Source organism: Micromesistius poutassou (genome assembly GCF_964030765.1).
Source record: "Micromesistius poutassou genome assembly, chromosome: 9".
In the NCBI taxonomy this organism is placed as follows: Eukaryota; Metazoa; Chordata; class Actinopteri; order Gadiformes; family Gadidae; genus Micromesistius; species Micromesistius poutassou.
Window position 1 is genome coordinate 20,344,400 of NC_140279.1, and position 16,763 is coordinate 20,361,162.

Below are 16,763 nucleotides of genomic sequence, written 5' to 3' on the forward strand. Positions count from 1 at the left end.
CAGCTGATAAGTTGTGATAGGTGATTGGCACCACCCGGTACAACAGAGATACTGTGACATCCTACTAACACGATGACTAGAGACAGACAGAGAGAGAGAGAGAGAGAGAGAGAGAGAGACAGACAGACAGACAGACAGACAGACAGACAGACAGACAGACAGACAGACAGAGAGAGAGAAATTGGGGTTTCAATTACTCATAAGCCTCTGTTGGCTGAGGTGTTTTTCTGGCAGACAAGGACCAGCTTTTTTTGTTAAAAATGTACACACCTCCCTCTACCTTTTCCCTCCCACTAAACCAGCAGTGGTAGCTTCAAGTGGGAGGCAGTAGGGCAGATTAAGTACTTAAGTAAGTGTTCAACTTCCTGCGTCTGCTTTGGTATTCCGTACCAGGCTGCTCTCTGTTCAAAGTCTGGCTCCTGGATACAGGACGCATCATTTTTCAGGGCAAAGGACAGAGGACAGTGGATGAAATGAATATGCATGATATAGCCTGTGAGCTTAACCACACACACACACACACACACACACACACACACACAAACAAACAAACACATGTGGTGCACACACACACACACACACACACACACACACACACACACACACACACACACACACACACACACACACACACACACACATACACAACACACACACACACACACACACACACACACACACACACACACACATACACACTTACACACAAACACATATTTGACCAGTGTTCTAGTCTCTTAGTCTCTCTCTAGTCTGTGTTACTGTCTCTCTCTATTTATCATCCCCCACTCCACAATCATCGGCCACTTCTATGCCTACCCTCTGCCAGTGATGTGTGTGTGTGTGTGTGTGTGTGTGTGTGTGTGTGTGTGTGTGTGTTTGGGGGGGGGGTTAGTAAGATCATTGTTTGGATGAGAGCATCGTTAGCAACGTGATTGTTGTTTTTTGTGTACACAAATTGGAAGACTTTCCGAGTTGATATTATGATGACATCCTTTGTTGATCAATACCATGATTAATTGTGTAGTAGTGAACAATGCATAACGTTGTGGCAGATTGTGAGCTGATTTCACATATTTGGAAAAACCAAACGGAAATCTTTTGTCCTATTTAGGGTTTGCAGGTCATGCTCAACAACAGAGCAACACACACGCACACACACACATACGCCCACACTGACCCCGGATGACCCTGTGTGTGTGTATACGTGTGTGTGTGTGTGTGTGTGTGTGTGTGTGTGTATGTGTGTGGTTGTGTCTGTCTGTATGTGTGTGTGTGTGTGTGTGTGTGTGTGTGTGTGTGTGTGTGTGTGTGTGTGTGTGTGTGTGTGTATGCATGTGTGTGTCTGTATGCATGTGTGTGTGTGTGTGTGTGTGTGTGTGTGTGTGTGTGTGTGTGTCTGTATGTGTGTGTGTGTGTGTGTGTGTGTGTGTGTGTGTGTGTGTGTGTGTGTGTGTGTGCACTGTGAATGACAACATCAGCACACATCAAAGAAAAGAGTGGGATGGGTTTATGCAAAAGGGCAGCAGCTACACTAACAGCATGTATGGTAAACAAGGGAGTGGGTGGGTCTATGGTTTCGGTGATGGTGACAGAATAAACTCTGAATAAGCCCCAACAGCTAGACAGTGGAATTATACCATTGGCCCAACATGAACGGAGGCAAGGTGGAGAGGGAACACAACAAGCAACACCTACATTGATCATATTTTTATTGTTTGGAGATGATCTGCCTGTTGTGTATGGACAAACGTCATAGGAAAACCCATCTTTAATCCCAGGCTGATAGTGAATTGGGCGCAAGAGGTCCATTCAGAGTATCGTGTTGTCTAATAGTGTAATGCTATGGGATTTCGTGGAGCTACTGAAAGCCTGGACAATAGAGAGTGATGATGTGTGGGAGGATGTGAGGACTGATTCACAGGGCTTGAATAGGCCAAAGAGGGCTGTTGGAGAAAGCTGCATGCGTGTGATATGTAAGCTCTGTCCAATCAAACCTGATTCCTGATAAATGGTATAGGCCTACTTAATAAAGGTTCAGGAATTATATCACCAGGGCCTGTTTTAAAAATGGCTTAGCTTGGCTCTCAAGCAGCTTAATGGCGACAGCTATTTTTGCATGATTTATTTGACCAAGAAAGGAACTCTGGAAGCATATAACATTAACAGTTGGGAAGAGTTTGATATGGAGAGCTATAGCCTACCTATTTCATGGCTATAAATATCCCATGGCGAGTTTTTACACTGTAATCACAGTATTGTTTTAGGGTTACAATCGAACGTAAATGCTCTGAGTTGGTAAGGATGTACGTGTGCATCGACGGTTTGTCAGCGTTCTCTGCGCGGTTCCATTTTCAGCACCGATGCATTGTGGACAGCTCCGCACGTGACTCGGCGTTGCTCTCATCCTCAGAGAACTGACCCAGGGCATTGTTATATTAGGGCATTGTATAAACAGCAAACCGCGGTCCTAATCAAAATAGAATACCTATTATTTCCATACTTTATTCTTCCTTAAAAGACAACATAGCATGGTGGTGGCCATGGCAACAAAGAGAGACAATAACTTATCGTTCGCGTCACTTTCACTGTAGCCTTTGGTCGGGATGGATAGCAGGTGTATAGGCCAAACCTTTAGCCCAATGTCCCTTACATAAAACATGCCAATGTCTATTTGAAGAGCTGTGCAAAAAAAAAAAATAGATCTCACAATGCATGAGTCACTGTGTAGCGTAGTCACAAAGGCGCAGCTCTGCAGCACCGACAATAACGTCAGACCTGCACGCTGTGTCACAGTCATGTTTCTATGTGTCAACCGAACTCAATTCGGCAACACCGAAACGTCCAAAACGGAACGAAATGGGTTTTCCATCGCAGACGTTTTTCGGGACTACACAGCCGCCGCTGACAGAACGGGTGTCATGCGTGCTCATCCTGGTGCCCTACCTGTCTCCAGGTGCAGAGAGATCCTCGCCTCGTTGATATAAGGCGTATCACTCTTGGACCGAACCCTCCGAATCGGTCTACGGTCCACCCCGTCTTCTGGAGCCGCCGCCATATTCGGCAAAGCGGGCGGCGACCACAGGCTGAACGAACGGCGGGACTGCGCGAGATAAGGCGCCGCCACACGCACACACATGCAGCCGGGCAGACGGTATAGGAAGGGCGGGCTATATGATGATGAGATGATGTTGGGAATAGGGGGGAGGACTGGAGCGAGTGACAGGAGAGGAATAAAGGGAGAGAGAGAGAGAGAGAGAGAGAGAGAGAGAGAGAGAGAGAGAGAGAGGAGAGAGAGAGAGGGGGGGGGGGGGGGGGGGTGTAATCGAATGTCCTGCATTCGATTACTTACATTTCGATAGCCTCCTTCATAACATATAAATAAATAACGATTGTCTGAACATGGATAGCGATGCATTTTAAGTAAATTGTGTAAGTTTTAAATTAATAAAGCGTAAAACTCTTGAATGATTTGACAATAATTGTATCATAGAGAAACACCGCCACCAGGTGGCCACATATATGTTTGCTTGAGCAAGCGGAGTTGTTAATTCCATCGCTTTCGGCTTGGATTGGTTCAATTGCCTGAACCGAAACATATCCGTTTTCCTTCGGAAAACAACATCAGCAAGGGAATCTGCAAAGGTAATTTTATTTGACAAACCAAGGTATAACATTTTTGAATGGCATTCATATATTAATACATGCAAGCGTTTCATTTCACTCTCATTTCTTGCCAACGCTACTGTTGTTGTTATCAGCCACCTAGCTTCTTACGTTAGCAAAAGGTTGCTATCAACTTGTAACATTCAATGGTCCTCCACCAGTGTGCGGAATCCCCACGAAGTAGTGAATGGCCTTAAACTTTATATGACCGTGTTTGCTCAGCTTAGGTCGAGTGACAAGTGTCCCGTTGTCCTTCCAAACGACACCCAGCGGTCACGACCTATAAATATCACTCTCCACCACAGTGAATCCAAACGACCTATCAATATCACTCTCCACCACAGTGAATCCAATGCTCGTCCGACACCTCTACTGTAGAGCCACGGCAGCACGTGGCCTTTTGGTCCCGGCTAAGACACCCTGGGGTGATCAAGACATGAGCCACCCTAGTTCAGGTACGGTGTCTGTATCAACCCTTTTGCTGTACACGTTCATGTCCACTGGTGTTGTGGAATGTACGACTTTATTTGATAAATGAACTGCTATGCTCTGCTGCTGTTTGTGTGATGCGTTTATGTGTTAGATTTGGCGGCGTTCAGGGAGATATTCTCGAAGGCCAAGCATGTAGCGATATTGACCGGAGCAGGGGTGAGTGCTGAGAGTGGGGTCCCCACCTTTAGAGGTGCAGGCGGCTACTGGAGGAAGTGGCAAGCACAGGTAAGCCACCATCGAACAAGTTTGAACCTACTGATCTGGGTACACTTTTCCAGTGTCTCGTATGAAAATCGAGCTTTCCAGTCCGTTATGAACGCTTTTAGTGATCCGGTGGGGACAATTAAGTCACTGGGTTGTGGTGAGATTGGGCCATGGACGCAAAGATTTTTACAACTTGGCAAACAGTAACCCAATTAACCTGTGTGCTTAAGAACTCTGACCCCATAATAATAATATTTTCAACATAAGCTCCAATAATATAATCACGCATTAGCATGTTTAAATACACCTCCTCTTTCCTATTCATCATGTTATCTCTCCATCTTGCGTCTGTCGTCCTTCGCTACCTCCCGCTACCCCATCAGCACCTGGCCACCCCCGAGGCCTTCTCCAGGAACCCCTCGCGGGTCTGGGAGTTCTACCACCACCGCCGAGAGGTCATGCTGACCAAGACCCCCAACGCGGCCCACCGGGCCATCGCAGAGTGCCAAGAGAGGCTCTGCACAGAGGGCCGCAAGGTCACCCTAGTCACCCAGAACATCGACGAACTACACCGGCGGGGTGGCTCCAAAGACGTCCTGGAACTTCATGGTGAGCTCTCTCTCTCTCTCTCTCTCTCTCTCTCTCTCTCTCTCTCTCTCTCTCTCTCTCTCTCTCTCTCTCTCTCTCTCTCTCTCTCTCGACTGATGGGTTTTCTTTGTTCCCATCAATCCAGGGAGTTTATTTAAAACGCGCTGCATGAGCTGTGGCCATGAATCAGCCAACCACAAGAGCCCCATCTGTGCTGCCCTGGAGGGCAAAGGGTAAGTGGGTTTTTTTTTTTCTCCACTCGAATCAGATCAACATGGGGACGTCCTGGGTTTTGGGAGCCTCTGCTAACCTTTCCACTCTGTCTGCCCAGTGCCCCTGACCCCAACACTGACGACGCTGCGATCCCTGTGAATGACCTGCCACGGTAGTGTATACACATGTTCTAACGGTTCATAGCTGTACATTACAATACACACGTGTATATGAATGTGGGTGTGAGGGTGTGGTCCAGGTGTGAGGAGGCAGAGTGCCGCGGTCTGCTCAGACCTGCTGTGGTGTGGTTCGGAGAGAGTCTGGACTCTGACATTCTACAGAGAGTGGAGGAAGAGCTGGACTGCTGTGATCTCTGCCTTGTGGTGAGCTCATTTGAGGTGGAAGAGGACCATGTTCTTTTAAGCGCTCATGACATGTTTTTCCCCCTTTGTGTGAACTTTTGGTAAACTTTCTTGCGCCATTAGGATGTTTACAGTAAACAATAAATATGGGCATTGTAGACTAGTTGGTGGCTAGGGTGTTCATCCAGTATTTTACATCATGCAGAAGCAGACAGTTTGACCCTCAGCGTACACAGCCTGTAGGCCTCTTTGAGCAGGACGCCTTGCACCTTAGCAATGTGTTTCTGAATTCACTACAACTCCCTTTTGTTTGAACTGCTGCTAAATCACTGGTTCCCAACCTTTGAGTTTAGATGTACCACTAAACTGTCCAAGACCTCTCGGGGACCACCTCATATACCAACGGTAAACAAAAGATGAATACACTTGCAGTGGTTGAGCAATGAGTTCCAGTGCCCCCTTTAAACACAATTATTACTGCAAGAATGCAATAAAAATATGGCCCGTGGGCTATACTTTTTTCTATAATTGTATTTTGCGGGACCCTCAGTAACACACGTTGAAAGAAACTGCTAAATGACTGAATAGTTAATGGTAGATATGCATCTCATCTAGTACTGTGACCATCTCACCGCGTTGCCCTGGACGTTGTGCCCTGCAGGTTGGCACGTCTTCCATAGTCTATCCGGCGGCCATGTTTGCCCCACAAATTGCAGCCAGAGGTGTCCCTGTGGCCGAGTTCAACATGGAGCACACACCGGCCACCATGGCATTTCAGTGAGTCTCAATTCAAGCCATTAGATTGTGTTAGAGCGGTTGTGTCACTTATAGATTGTTATGTTGTTCACTGTTGTAGGTTCCACTTCCATGGCCCCTGTGGGACCACTCTGCCTGCTGCTCTTGCTCCCCACCAGTCTGAGGCAAATTGAGGCCTGGCTACCGGTCACTTTACACACCGACCAACCATAACAATGAATGTATTTTCCCATTTATTTTCAGTTATTTTTTTATGGCGGTGGGTGCTATGATCCACGTTAACGGCTCATCTTAAATCTAGATTTTTCTTTATGGAGAATCCAACATTTTGGTGTTGATTGCCCTGGGGAACTGTCACTACCTGTCCATACCTCATGCCTGATTCGTACAGCACATGTTGAATGGATTTCACTTTACGGCACTTATACCATATACCAGACATCCAAACCAAACCTAAGAAAGACGGAAACAAAACATGACACATGTTGCATTGATTAGCAACATCGGCTTGATGTTTTATCCAAACCAGTGCTTTGGCTGTTCAAGCTCAATTAAGTAACAACAATGTTTTTAGTAGGGTGATCACTAGGGATGGGTATTGATAAGATTTTTGCGATTCCGATTCCATTTTCGATTCTGCTAAACGATTCGGTTCTTTATCGATTCTCTTATCGATTCTCATTTGGAAAAAAGGAGAACAAACAGGTCAATTAGAATCAACTTTAGTTCAGTTAGAAGTAACATGATGACTTTACAAACTGTCTTGAGGTATAATAATAATAAAATAAATATTCTTGTATGTAGAAATTAACAACATACAATACAAGATAAGTTATTCTGTGGCAAATACGTCATTCGCGCCCGCTCGGAATCGATAAGGGAATCATTTGCAAAACTGGCAAACGATTCCAAGGAATCAAAACAGTCGGAACCGGTTCTCAACAAGAACCGGTTTTCGATACCCATCCCTAGTGATCACAGTAATTATGTTGTTTAAAATAACAGAAATACAAAGCCTTTGTATTTAGTCATTGATTAAACCAGAATATTTGGGTGGTCTTACTTAGAAGATTTAGCACATTGGCATATGTTTCTGTGTGTGTGCAGAACAGATCCAGCAGTTGTAAAGTGACAGAATGTGTTCATGCGCAAGCTTCAGCATACAGCATACAATTTAAACATTTTAAAGAGGGTTTTGTGCCAATGTAAATCAAACAGCATTGTACTGCTTTGACAGTAGGGGTCAGTGTTTAGCTTATTGGTGTTAAACTGACAGTAGGGGGCAGTGTTTAGCCTATCTTTGTTATATCGCTCTGGATCCCTGTACTTTGAAGGTTTAGCCTGGGAAAAGTTAAGCCATCTTTTGAGTTACTTGTTCAAATGAAAAAACACACTGAAGAAGAAAAGAAGAAAAGAAAAAAAAAACATGGAGCCTAAATTAAATAAACAATTCTTGTTACATAAGCCAGACTCATTAAATCGTGTCTACAGCTGTGTGCGTTTTCTAAAAATGATTACCCATAGGGACTTTAAAATAATTAACCATTAATAATGAGTATAACCTGGCAATCAATTGGTGATCATTTTCTGCATTTGTGAAACAACCAAATTGGATTGTTTTAACACTGTCTGCCTTATCATCTCAAGCTGAGGTTGAACTGTGTGTACTAGGTATACAGGCTCGGTCCCGTCCTGTTGACTCAACGCAGTCAGCCCAGTGGTATAAATGCACATTTGCACTGACTTTTGTCCAATCAGGTTACTATCAATAAGCAATTCTAAAAGGGGTCCAGGGGGGAATCAAACGCCTGCGAATGCAAACCCACATTCCCTCTCTGCCGTTACAGACCCTCTGTCCGTCTAATCTGCTTGCTTGGCCACCAGTCACATTGTCCCTCTCCGTGCCTTCTCTCATCTCTGCGGTCACATGTGTATATGCGTCGTCTGTGTGTAGCCCCCGTGCGCCCGCCATCAACTCCTCCTCAACCTCCTCCTCCACCTTCACCCGACCCCTCCCATCACCCTGCTCATTAGAGAGGGGCTGATGGTCTAACGGTCCCCTATGACGGTGCTCCAAAAATAACATAGCCCATTTCCCGCCTGTTAAGCGGGGATTTCACACCAATCTGAGTGGCACTGCCCAGACCTGTCAGAGAGAAAGTTCAGGTTTAGAGGAGAAGAAAGGGAAAGGAGAGGGCAAAAAAAGGAGGCACCAGAAGATGACTGATCAGGGACATACGTGCACATATGGCAGCATGTCTGTTTTCCCATGAATAAACTGGTTTAGGACATTAGGGCGCACTCACACTAGGCCATCTGTACCTGTGCCCGAGTACGTTTGCCCCCTAAAGTCTAGATCGTTTGGCTAGTGTGAGCACGCCATCCGTACTCAAGTACAGTTATTCTGTGGCCTCAGTACACTTCGGAGAGGTGTGCTCAGGCCACGGTACAGATTGCCTAGTGTGACAGTGGGGGGGGGCGGGGCAATCGTACTTGAGTACGGTGCAGGGCAACTTTGCCTAGTGTGAGTGCGCCTTTAGAGGCACTGTGAGGAGTTAGTGGTCCCTGTATCCCTGTATCTTTCTCACAGTGGTCACTCGGCAGCTTCGCCGCCGCACTGTCCTACAAGCACTGGGTTGTTGTGCACCGCGCAAAGATAACATTCAGCCAGCCCAGAATGCAACGCTGCACTCACCAGTGGAATTATGACCCCTTCACCTCTTCGGCCAAGGCCAGCGGAGCCAAGGATTACAGTAAATATCTCCATCAATATCACTGCATCACTGTCAGCCACAGGAAGGACTGGTTATAACCTTCCCTACTGCCCCCTCCCCCACCAACTGGTTTATTAGCTGTGGGAGGGGTAGACTTTGTGTGTGTGTGTGTGTCTTATTTCTTGGAAACGTGTGGCAGATTTTAACTAACGCTCCGTCTGCTTTATTGTGCACAAACCACTACTATCACTACAAATCACTACTATTTGACAAATATATCCACCCCCCTAGAGCACATGTTTGAGCTCTCATAGTTCTGCTGCTGCTGCCTGTCTGTGAAGAATCAGAATGCAGCGAAAACAGCGAAAACATTTATTAATAGTGTATTTACAGTACTCTCTCCTATGTACGTATAAAGAGTGTTACCACTTCTCCTCCAGGTGACACCTGAAAGACCTGGAGGCAGATGCTGAATGTGTGTGTGTGTGTGTGTGTGTGTGTGTGTGTGTTACCCCTGTGTAATGCCTTTCATTTCTGCTCGCTGATCAGCAGAAAGAATTTCCAATTAGTGAATCCTTGCCCTTCTTAGAAAACGGAAGGGCCATATTTTATTCATTCCCCTGACAGAGTGTAAAAGAGAATTATCTTTGGGGAAACCGGGCAGACAGCCACCTCCTTCCATCACTATACACACTCCTATTGATTTTTAATCCATGTGCAGCCTAAATGTATATTTAATCTATTCTTGGTGAGAAGGCAACCAGATTGAAGTGTTATTCACACATGTCTGTTTGTCTACTCATAGTTTGTCTGGAACGCATAATACAAGTCACTACATTACATAAGTTTTAAATATAAAGGTTTATGATACCTCTTTATGTTTATGATTATAAAAAGCCATTTGAGACCAGTGAGGAGGGCTTGCACCAATCATTGAACAGACTAGATGATGTCGGGTTTAGAGTAAATCCACCCTGTCGGGGTGATGCGTGTGTTTCTACACGTCTGCTCTGCACGCACATGCATGCATGCAGACATGCACACAAAAAAACATGTGCATACACACAGATTCTATTTACTGGCAGCAGGTTACTAACATGTAGTGTATCACCATAGCGTCTGTGGTACCTAAGCACACGATAGACACCTCCAACACACACTTTCACACCTTCACCAGGGTGTGTGTGTGTGTGTGTGTGTGTTTGTGTGTGCCTGCCTGTGTTCATATACTTATTGTTTATAAAGGATTAAAAAGGTGTTGATCTTGAGGCGTTATAGGTTTTGGATTACTTGAATTAATGGGTGGTGCTTGAGAATTGATCATAAGACGTTAGTCGTTTGGGGAGTGTGAGTAAGACTGAGTGTATTTCGTGTACGTGCTTGTTCTACTGTACACGGCACAGGGTTGTTGTTTAACAAGCCTAGCAGGCTCAGGTGCTGAGTAATCTGCTGCTAATGAGTCACTTTGCTGTTTGTGTGCGTGTCTGTGTCTGTGTGCGCGTGCGTTTCTGGTAAACGTGTGTTGCTGAACGGTTGTAAAGTCACTCACCCATAGGTAAACTCATCAGTCATCACTCAAAGATTTCTCTGACTTTTGTAGTCCAATGCTCATTCTCCTTAAGTCCTTCCTTTGAGACTCTTCACCAACTCAATTGTACCGTGTGTGTGTGTGGTGTGTGTGTGTGTGTGTGTGTGTGTGTGTGTGTGTGTGTGTGTGCCCGTGTGGCAGAGCTTAACTGAATTAAGATGACTCTGGCTGGTGCTTCACCCAGCCGCTCCAGATTGGGCGTTAGGAGTGAAAATCCTCCGGGGAACCACTAATCCCCCACGGTTGGTAGGCTTTTTTTTTATTCCGTAAGCAACGCTATCCCTCTCTCTCTCTCTCTCTCTCTCTCTCTCTCTCTCTCTCTCTCTCTCTCTCTCTCTCTCGCTCTCCGTCTTCCTCTCTCCTGCTCTATCATTCTATGTATAGCCCTCTTAAGCCTCTCAGTGCCCCACTGTTTACGTTGAACGTCCTCAACGCTCTCCCAGAGGATGAATTAAGAGCAGGGGGAGCTCTGTTGACCATCGCGCTGCAGGATGAAGGTGGGGAAGCGAGGGGCTAGGAGATAGGAGAGATTAAGGAAAAAGAAGGCGGGATTGAGACAGGGAGAGGGACAGAGACGGGGTGGAGGGGGAGGTGGGGGTTTGGTAGGAGGAAAGGTGGAGAGAGAGGGGAGGGAGATTTGATGTGACAGGTCAATCTTAATGTGTTATTCAAAGCTCTCTCTCTCTGCATCACCTTTACACAAGCTGACATGCTGCAGGGGGATTTGTGTGTTTTGGGTTGTTTTGTGTTTGCTTTTTAAAGGCTAGGAGGGCGGGTTCTGGAGGATGAAATACTATGTTTTAGACAGAGGGCCAAATGTAGCTTATTTAAAAAGAAGAAAATGACATTTGAAATGAAAAGCCATACCAGTCCATTACCCTTCTTATATAAATAATGTCTTTCCCCTCCAGTCCCCAGTTTGTTTGCTCATTGGAAGTCAGGTTGGCCCTACGGCTGAGTAGCAGTGGTTTAAGGCAGCAGCTAACATTTAGCTCATTATGCTTATGCTAATCATCACATTACCAACCCTGGGGGTTCCAGAGACGCCCAGACGCAAGCAAGCAAGGAAGCCTCACAAGAGCACTCAGTGTGCTCCAGTGCAATGGGAGCAGACATAGCCTATGGTTCTCTCTCCGGGGTTCCTTTAACCAACGTCTGTTTTGTAGTCAGCACATGTTATAATAAACGTCAGAGTAATTTCATTTAAAGTGACAAAGTAAAACAGGGTGTTTTATTGTACAGCACCTCTAAGCACACTTCCGCTTGGGTCTCCTGTGCCCCCCCCCCCTTTTTTAATATTAACAGCTGCTCTGTGTGTGTGTGTGTGTGTGTGTGTGTGTGTGTGTGTGTGTGTGTGTGTGTGTGTGTGTGTGTGTCAGTGTGCTCGTACAGGTTGCAACTCATACACAGGTCATGAAAGCTGGAATAATATCAAAGTAGGCCTTTATGTCTGTCCCCAATTGAAGATTTGATTTGTTAGGTGAAAGGTCTGATTTGTCAATGTCATGATGATCATCTTTCTGCTCGTACAACAGTGTTCCCAATGTCAGAGGTCAGACGTTTGGCCCGCTCCCATTCGCCCCACCGCAGGGCCAGTTCAGCCTATCACTGACCCCCCCTTCATAAGCTCATATCATGCCAGCTGAGAGCTAAGATCTACAAACACTGAGTGACATCAATAATTCACAAAGGTCTTTTAATATTTGATGTGCCGCACGATGATCTGTTTGAAAGCAAGAGTGTAACACTGGGAGGAAATAAGAACTTGTCCGTGCTCAGAGGAAGATAGAGTTTCAACTGCGCTGCCTTGGTGAAATAAATAGTTGGGGGGGGGCGAGTTTCATACTCTCTCAGGTGCCGTCGAATATTTGATGCCTGAGTTTGCGTTACCCAGGCTATTGCCATGGCCAGGTCCAATGCCCCCCCCCCCGTTACCCAAGTTGCTTCAAGACACCTTCACCAATAAATGAAGCTATAACACCACGCTCAAAGGATGGATCAATCAAAATCAAAAGTCTTAACTCTGATAGCCATCACACCTTGGATTATCATCACGTTTCTTCTTAAGCCCTCAGTAAACACATAGGTTGGACCATGGTGAACCACGTGACATTAACCTTTTTCATGTGTTTGGGAGACAATAAGCCTTTTTAATAGCCCACTGGGGAAATGGGAATGAGCTCTATTTAGCAGGTTCCCTGTAGAGACCCTGGTGTGTATTCCCACCAGGATGAGACTAATCCCTCCATGGGCTTCAAAGTGCAGGCAAGAGACGGTCTTATGGGATACTAAACGTGACAGCGGGAAAGAAAACCATTAGGGTGAGGAACTTGTGTACACCTGTGTGCATGACTTAAGCGGTACTTAAGCGTCGTCCAATGGCTGAGAGGCACCCATGACGGCTAAATAGAAAGCTTCCTGTTTCGGACTCGGAGGGGGGGGTGGTTGAAGCAGCCTATTGGTTAGTTTTGTTTTTCTTCTATTTTACTTCAGTCAGGTTACTTCAGTTATGTGTTCACACCCTGATGGGCTTGCCGGGAATTCGATTCAAATGGTCACATTCATATTTTAATTGTAGTTTACAACTGCGACATTCTCGGGGCATTTCTCTTTTTGTTTCAAAGCTGAAACGTGTTGCTGTGTCAAAAAGGGATTTTTTAAAACATGTGTTTCCATGTGCATGCAGGCGAGTGTGGTTAAATCGTATTTGTGTTGGAAATGTCTTTCCGCTCCCTTCAACAGCTCTTGCAGTGGGAGATGAGAGCTGACACACAGCATTAAAAATATCTCTCAATAACACTCCCACACACACTGCAACCCAGGAGACACACATGTACACACACACACACACACACACACTAGCACACACTCCCTGCATGCAGAACACAGTGTCTCTCCCTCACACTTCATATGTTTGTATTCTCTCTCTCTCTCTCTCTCTCTCTCTCTCTCTCTCTCTCTCTCTCTCTCTCTCTCTCTCTCTCTCTCTCTCTTGTCGCACACACTTACAGACAGAAATACTCTCAAAATGTTCAGTGTTATACAGTCTGTGGACTGCTACACAAGCTAAAAGAAAAACATCAAAGCAATAGCGTTGTAGAGAGTTGATGATTGCAAAGGGGGCTTATAGGATTCCAGAAGGATTCCTACCAGCTTTTCATCACAATCTTGCCGTTTAACCTACAAATAACTGGTACACATGTTTATATTACTATTAGCATGTTACAGATGTGTAATTTTCTGAACCAAACAATTGTAATTCTCTACTTTGTTTTTTCATTGTGGCCGTTTAAACATTAACATTAATTTGTGAGGCAGTTTTCCATGTCATTCTATTCTGGTCTGCTGTTGACGAGAGACGCAGCTTATTGTATTGGTATGAATGGCAGCAAGCAGGTTTATTCATGAACACAAGCCACAGCGGAGCAGCTGTCTGTTACCCCGGTTGAGGGGTCCTTCTCATGAATTTGCAGAATAGACTAATGTGTTCGGTTCCCTGTTCTCTCTGTCCCCTCCCTCTCCTCTCTCTCTCTCTCTCTCTCTCTCTCTCTCTCTCTCTCTCTCTCTCTCTCTCTCTCTCTCTCTCATTCTTTTATTCTGCTTCTGTCTCTGTCTGCCAACTTGGCTATCATCTCCCACCGTGTTGATGAACGGGGAGTCACCTGGCTTTGATGATGAAGGGCAGGGGGCTGTCGCGTCAAAGCAGAGTTTCCGTGGGGGTCACCTGATCCCTAGATCAGGAACTGTGACTTCACTCTGAAGTTCACAGCTAATGAGGAATGGATGGGAAAGGTCTACAATGGAATAGGATTCTCCTGCTATCTACCTCTCTCACACACACACACACACACACACACACACAGAAAACATGCAACCACACACTCGCACACACCTACACATGCACACATGCACAAACACAGACACACACACAGAAAATCTGCATCCATCAGGATGTGCCATTGGGATGCCCTCTGAAGCTTTCATCCACCGACTCTGATTTTGTAAAAATGTCACTGGGCACAGCCCCCCCAACGACACTGTGTCCCCACGCCACAGACATACACAAACATATCAGCTCCCCTCATCATCCTCAACCAAACCAGCCAGAGAAAGACAGGGAGAGAGAGAGAGGGGGGAGAGAGAGGGCGAGACAGACAGAGAGAGAGAGAGAGATAGAGAGAGGGAGACTGAGGGAGAGAGAGTGAAAGGGGGGAGAGACAGAGAGAGAGTGACAGATAGAGCCACGGACACTGGCACACACACACACACACACACACACACACACACACATACACACACACACACACACACACACAGAAACAGAGAAACAGAGAGAGACACACACAGAAACAGAGAGAGACAGACAGAGACTGGTGGAGAGAGAGAGAGAGAGATAGAGAGAGAGCATGATAATGAGAGAGACAGAGAGACAGGTAGAGGACTGGGGGTGTAAGATTGGGGAACACCTCAACTGCATACCAGTCACAACTGCTAGCCTCACTGCCTCTGTTGCTATGGCAACGGACTGCTGTCAGCCATCCAAGAGGGAGGGATGGTCCAAAAGAGGGAACAAATTAAATAAATAAACCCAAATGTACAGCTGTCACTAACGTGAGGAGGAGTCGATTGGCTGCCAGGCTTCTGTTTATCCTCCTGATGCAGGAGAGCAACAACCAACACTTAACACTTCTTACCAAGTCGGTGGGGTTTGAATTAGAAAAGTACACTGTTTCTTTATGTAACATAACAACTTGCCCTGCCGAGAGCTATACTCCACGGGAAGGTGTGGGTAATGTATAACTTGTTATAAAGTAGAGCTGCTGAAAATGTTAATATTAGCACTGATCTGTTTATAGACATGGTTGCTGCCTCAGCTCCTGCCTTGCAGCCCGCTGATCTGTATGTAGCTGGAACAACAAGTGAGCAAACATTGATCGGGTGCACGTATGGGCCCTTGTTGTTCTTATGAATGGCCCACAGTGACTTGTTTAGTCACTTCCAGTTCACTGACCCCCGCTGCATATTTTCTTCCTCAGACCTACTTCAGGGTGTTTATGTAACAACGGCAAGGTCATTTATATCATTTATTTATATTTAGTGATTTATTTCGGAGCAGATAATTAAGGCTTTGTTTAATTGAAGCTGTTCAATGTGGCAACGAGGGACTCCTACCACACAACAACACTTTCCAACATTGCATATACTCAGCTTTTAATTATAAATATAAAAACAAAACATCAGTATTTTGAAGGAAAATATATGCAACAACATGGCATTTATCAGAACATAAATGTAACAATATAATCTCGTAATTTATCGAGTTTCATTTGTCGACATTAGGAATACACGGGGGGGTGGGGGGGGGGGTTTGATTTGATTTGGCTGGGGCCAAATTGTTGCTATATGGGGGAGCCTCCACCAGCGCAGCGAGGCTATTTTTAGCCGGGAACTACAGCAGTTCTGACTGCAGACTCGATGATGGGAATTCACCATGGCTCTTGTGTTGCTGCTCTTCCCAGAGTCAAAATTAACTCGACGTCGATCTCCGTCAAATTCAAGTATATATATATATATATTATCATCATCATAATTGTAAAGAAATAAAAAATATATAGGGCAGCTGTTGCGGGCAACGATTATCTTATTTTTGTTTTAAAAGACATGGCATCAAATCCTGCTGACTTTAGGAAAGTGTTTTTCGTTAGAGCCATGATGGAACGGAGCCCGCGCAGCAGGTAACTCGCTTGCAGAAGGGGGGTGGGGGGTGGGGGGGGGGGGGGGGGGGGGTGAAGGGAAGGAAGGAGGAAGGGAGGTGGGGGTGGTGGACGAGGAATGGGGTAGAGTCAGACGCAATAGAATGTAGGTGAAGAGGGGGATGCGAGATGCTTGTTTGAGAGAGCGAGTGGGAGAGAGAGAGAGAGAGAGAGAGAGAGAGAGAGAGAGAGAGAGAGAGAGAGAGAGAGTCCATACCATAGCGCACATTGGTCGGGCTACTTTTCTGACGACACAACAGTCTCATCAACCTGTGGATAGCGCGCGCGGTGGGGATATTCAAGTCGGGGGTCCCGGTGGTCAGCCGTGTTCTCATCTCATCCTCGCTCTCGCGGTCAATGAGCTGTTCGATCTGTTTCGATTCTCTGTATTCAAAAGTTCACCGGCCGTGCGCCATACTCGGTTTTT

The 16,763-nt window shown here is 45.9% G+C and overlaps 1 protein-coding gene across 1 annotated transcript; it reads left to right on the top strand.

The window, feature by feature from the left end:
• The first annotated feature begins 3,552 nt into the window (after positions 1-3,552).
• On the top strand, positions 3,553-7,739 carry LOC311353542 (NAD-dependent protein deacylase sirtuin-5, mitochondrial-like). The gene is made up of 9 exons (XM_084473460.1): positions 3,553-3,645; positions 4,011-4,121; positions 4,250-4,383; positions 4,746-4,971; positions 5,096-5,183; positions 5,282-5,335; positions 5,423-5,546; positions 6,187-6,302; positions 6,382-7,739. Exons 2-9 carry the CDS (start codon positions 4,019-4,021, stop codon positions 6,452-6,454), a joined length of 918 nt encoding a protein of 305 aa, XP_084329586.1. The 5' UTR covers positions 3,553-3,645; positions 4,011-4,018; the 3' UTR covers positions 6,455-7,739.
• The last annotated feature ends 9,024 nt before the right edge of the window (positions 7,740-16,763 follow it).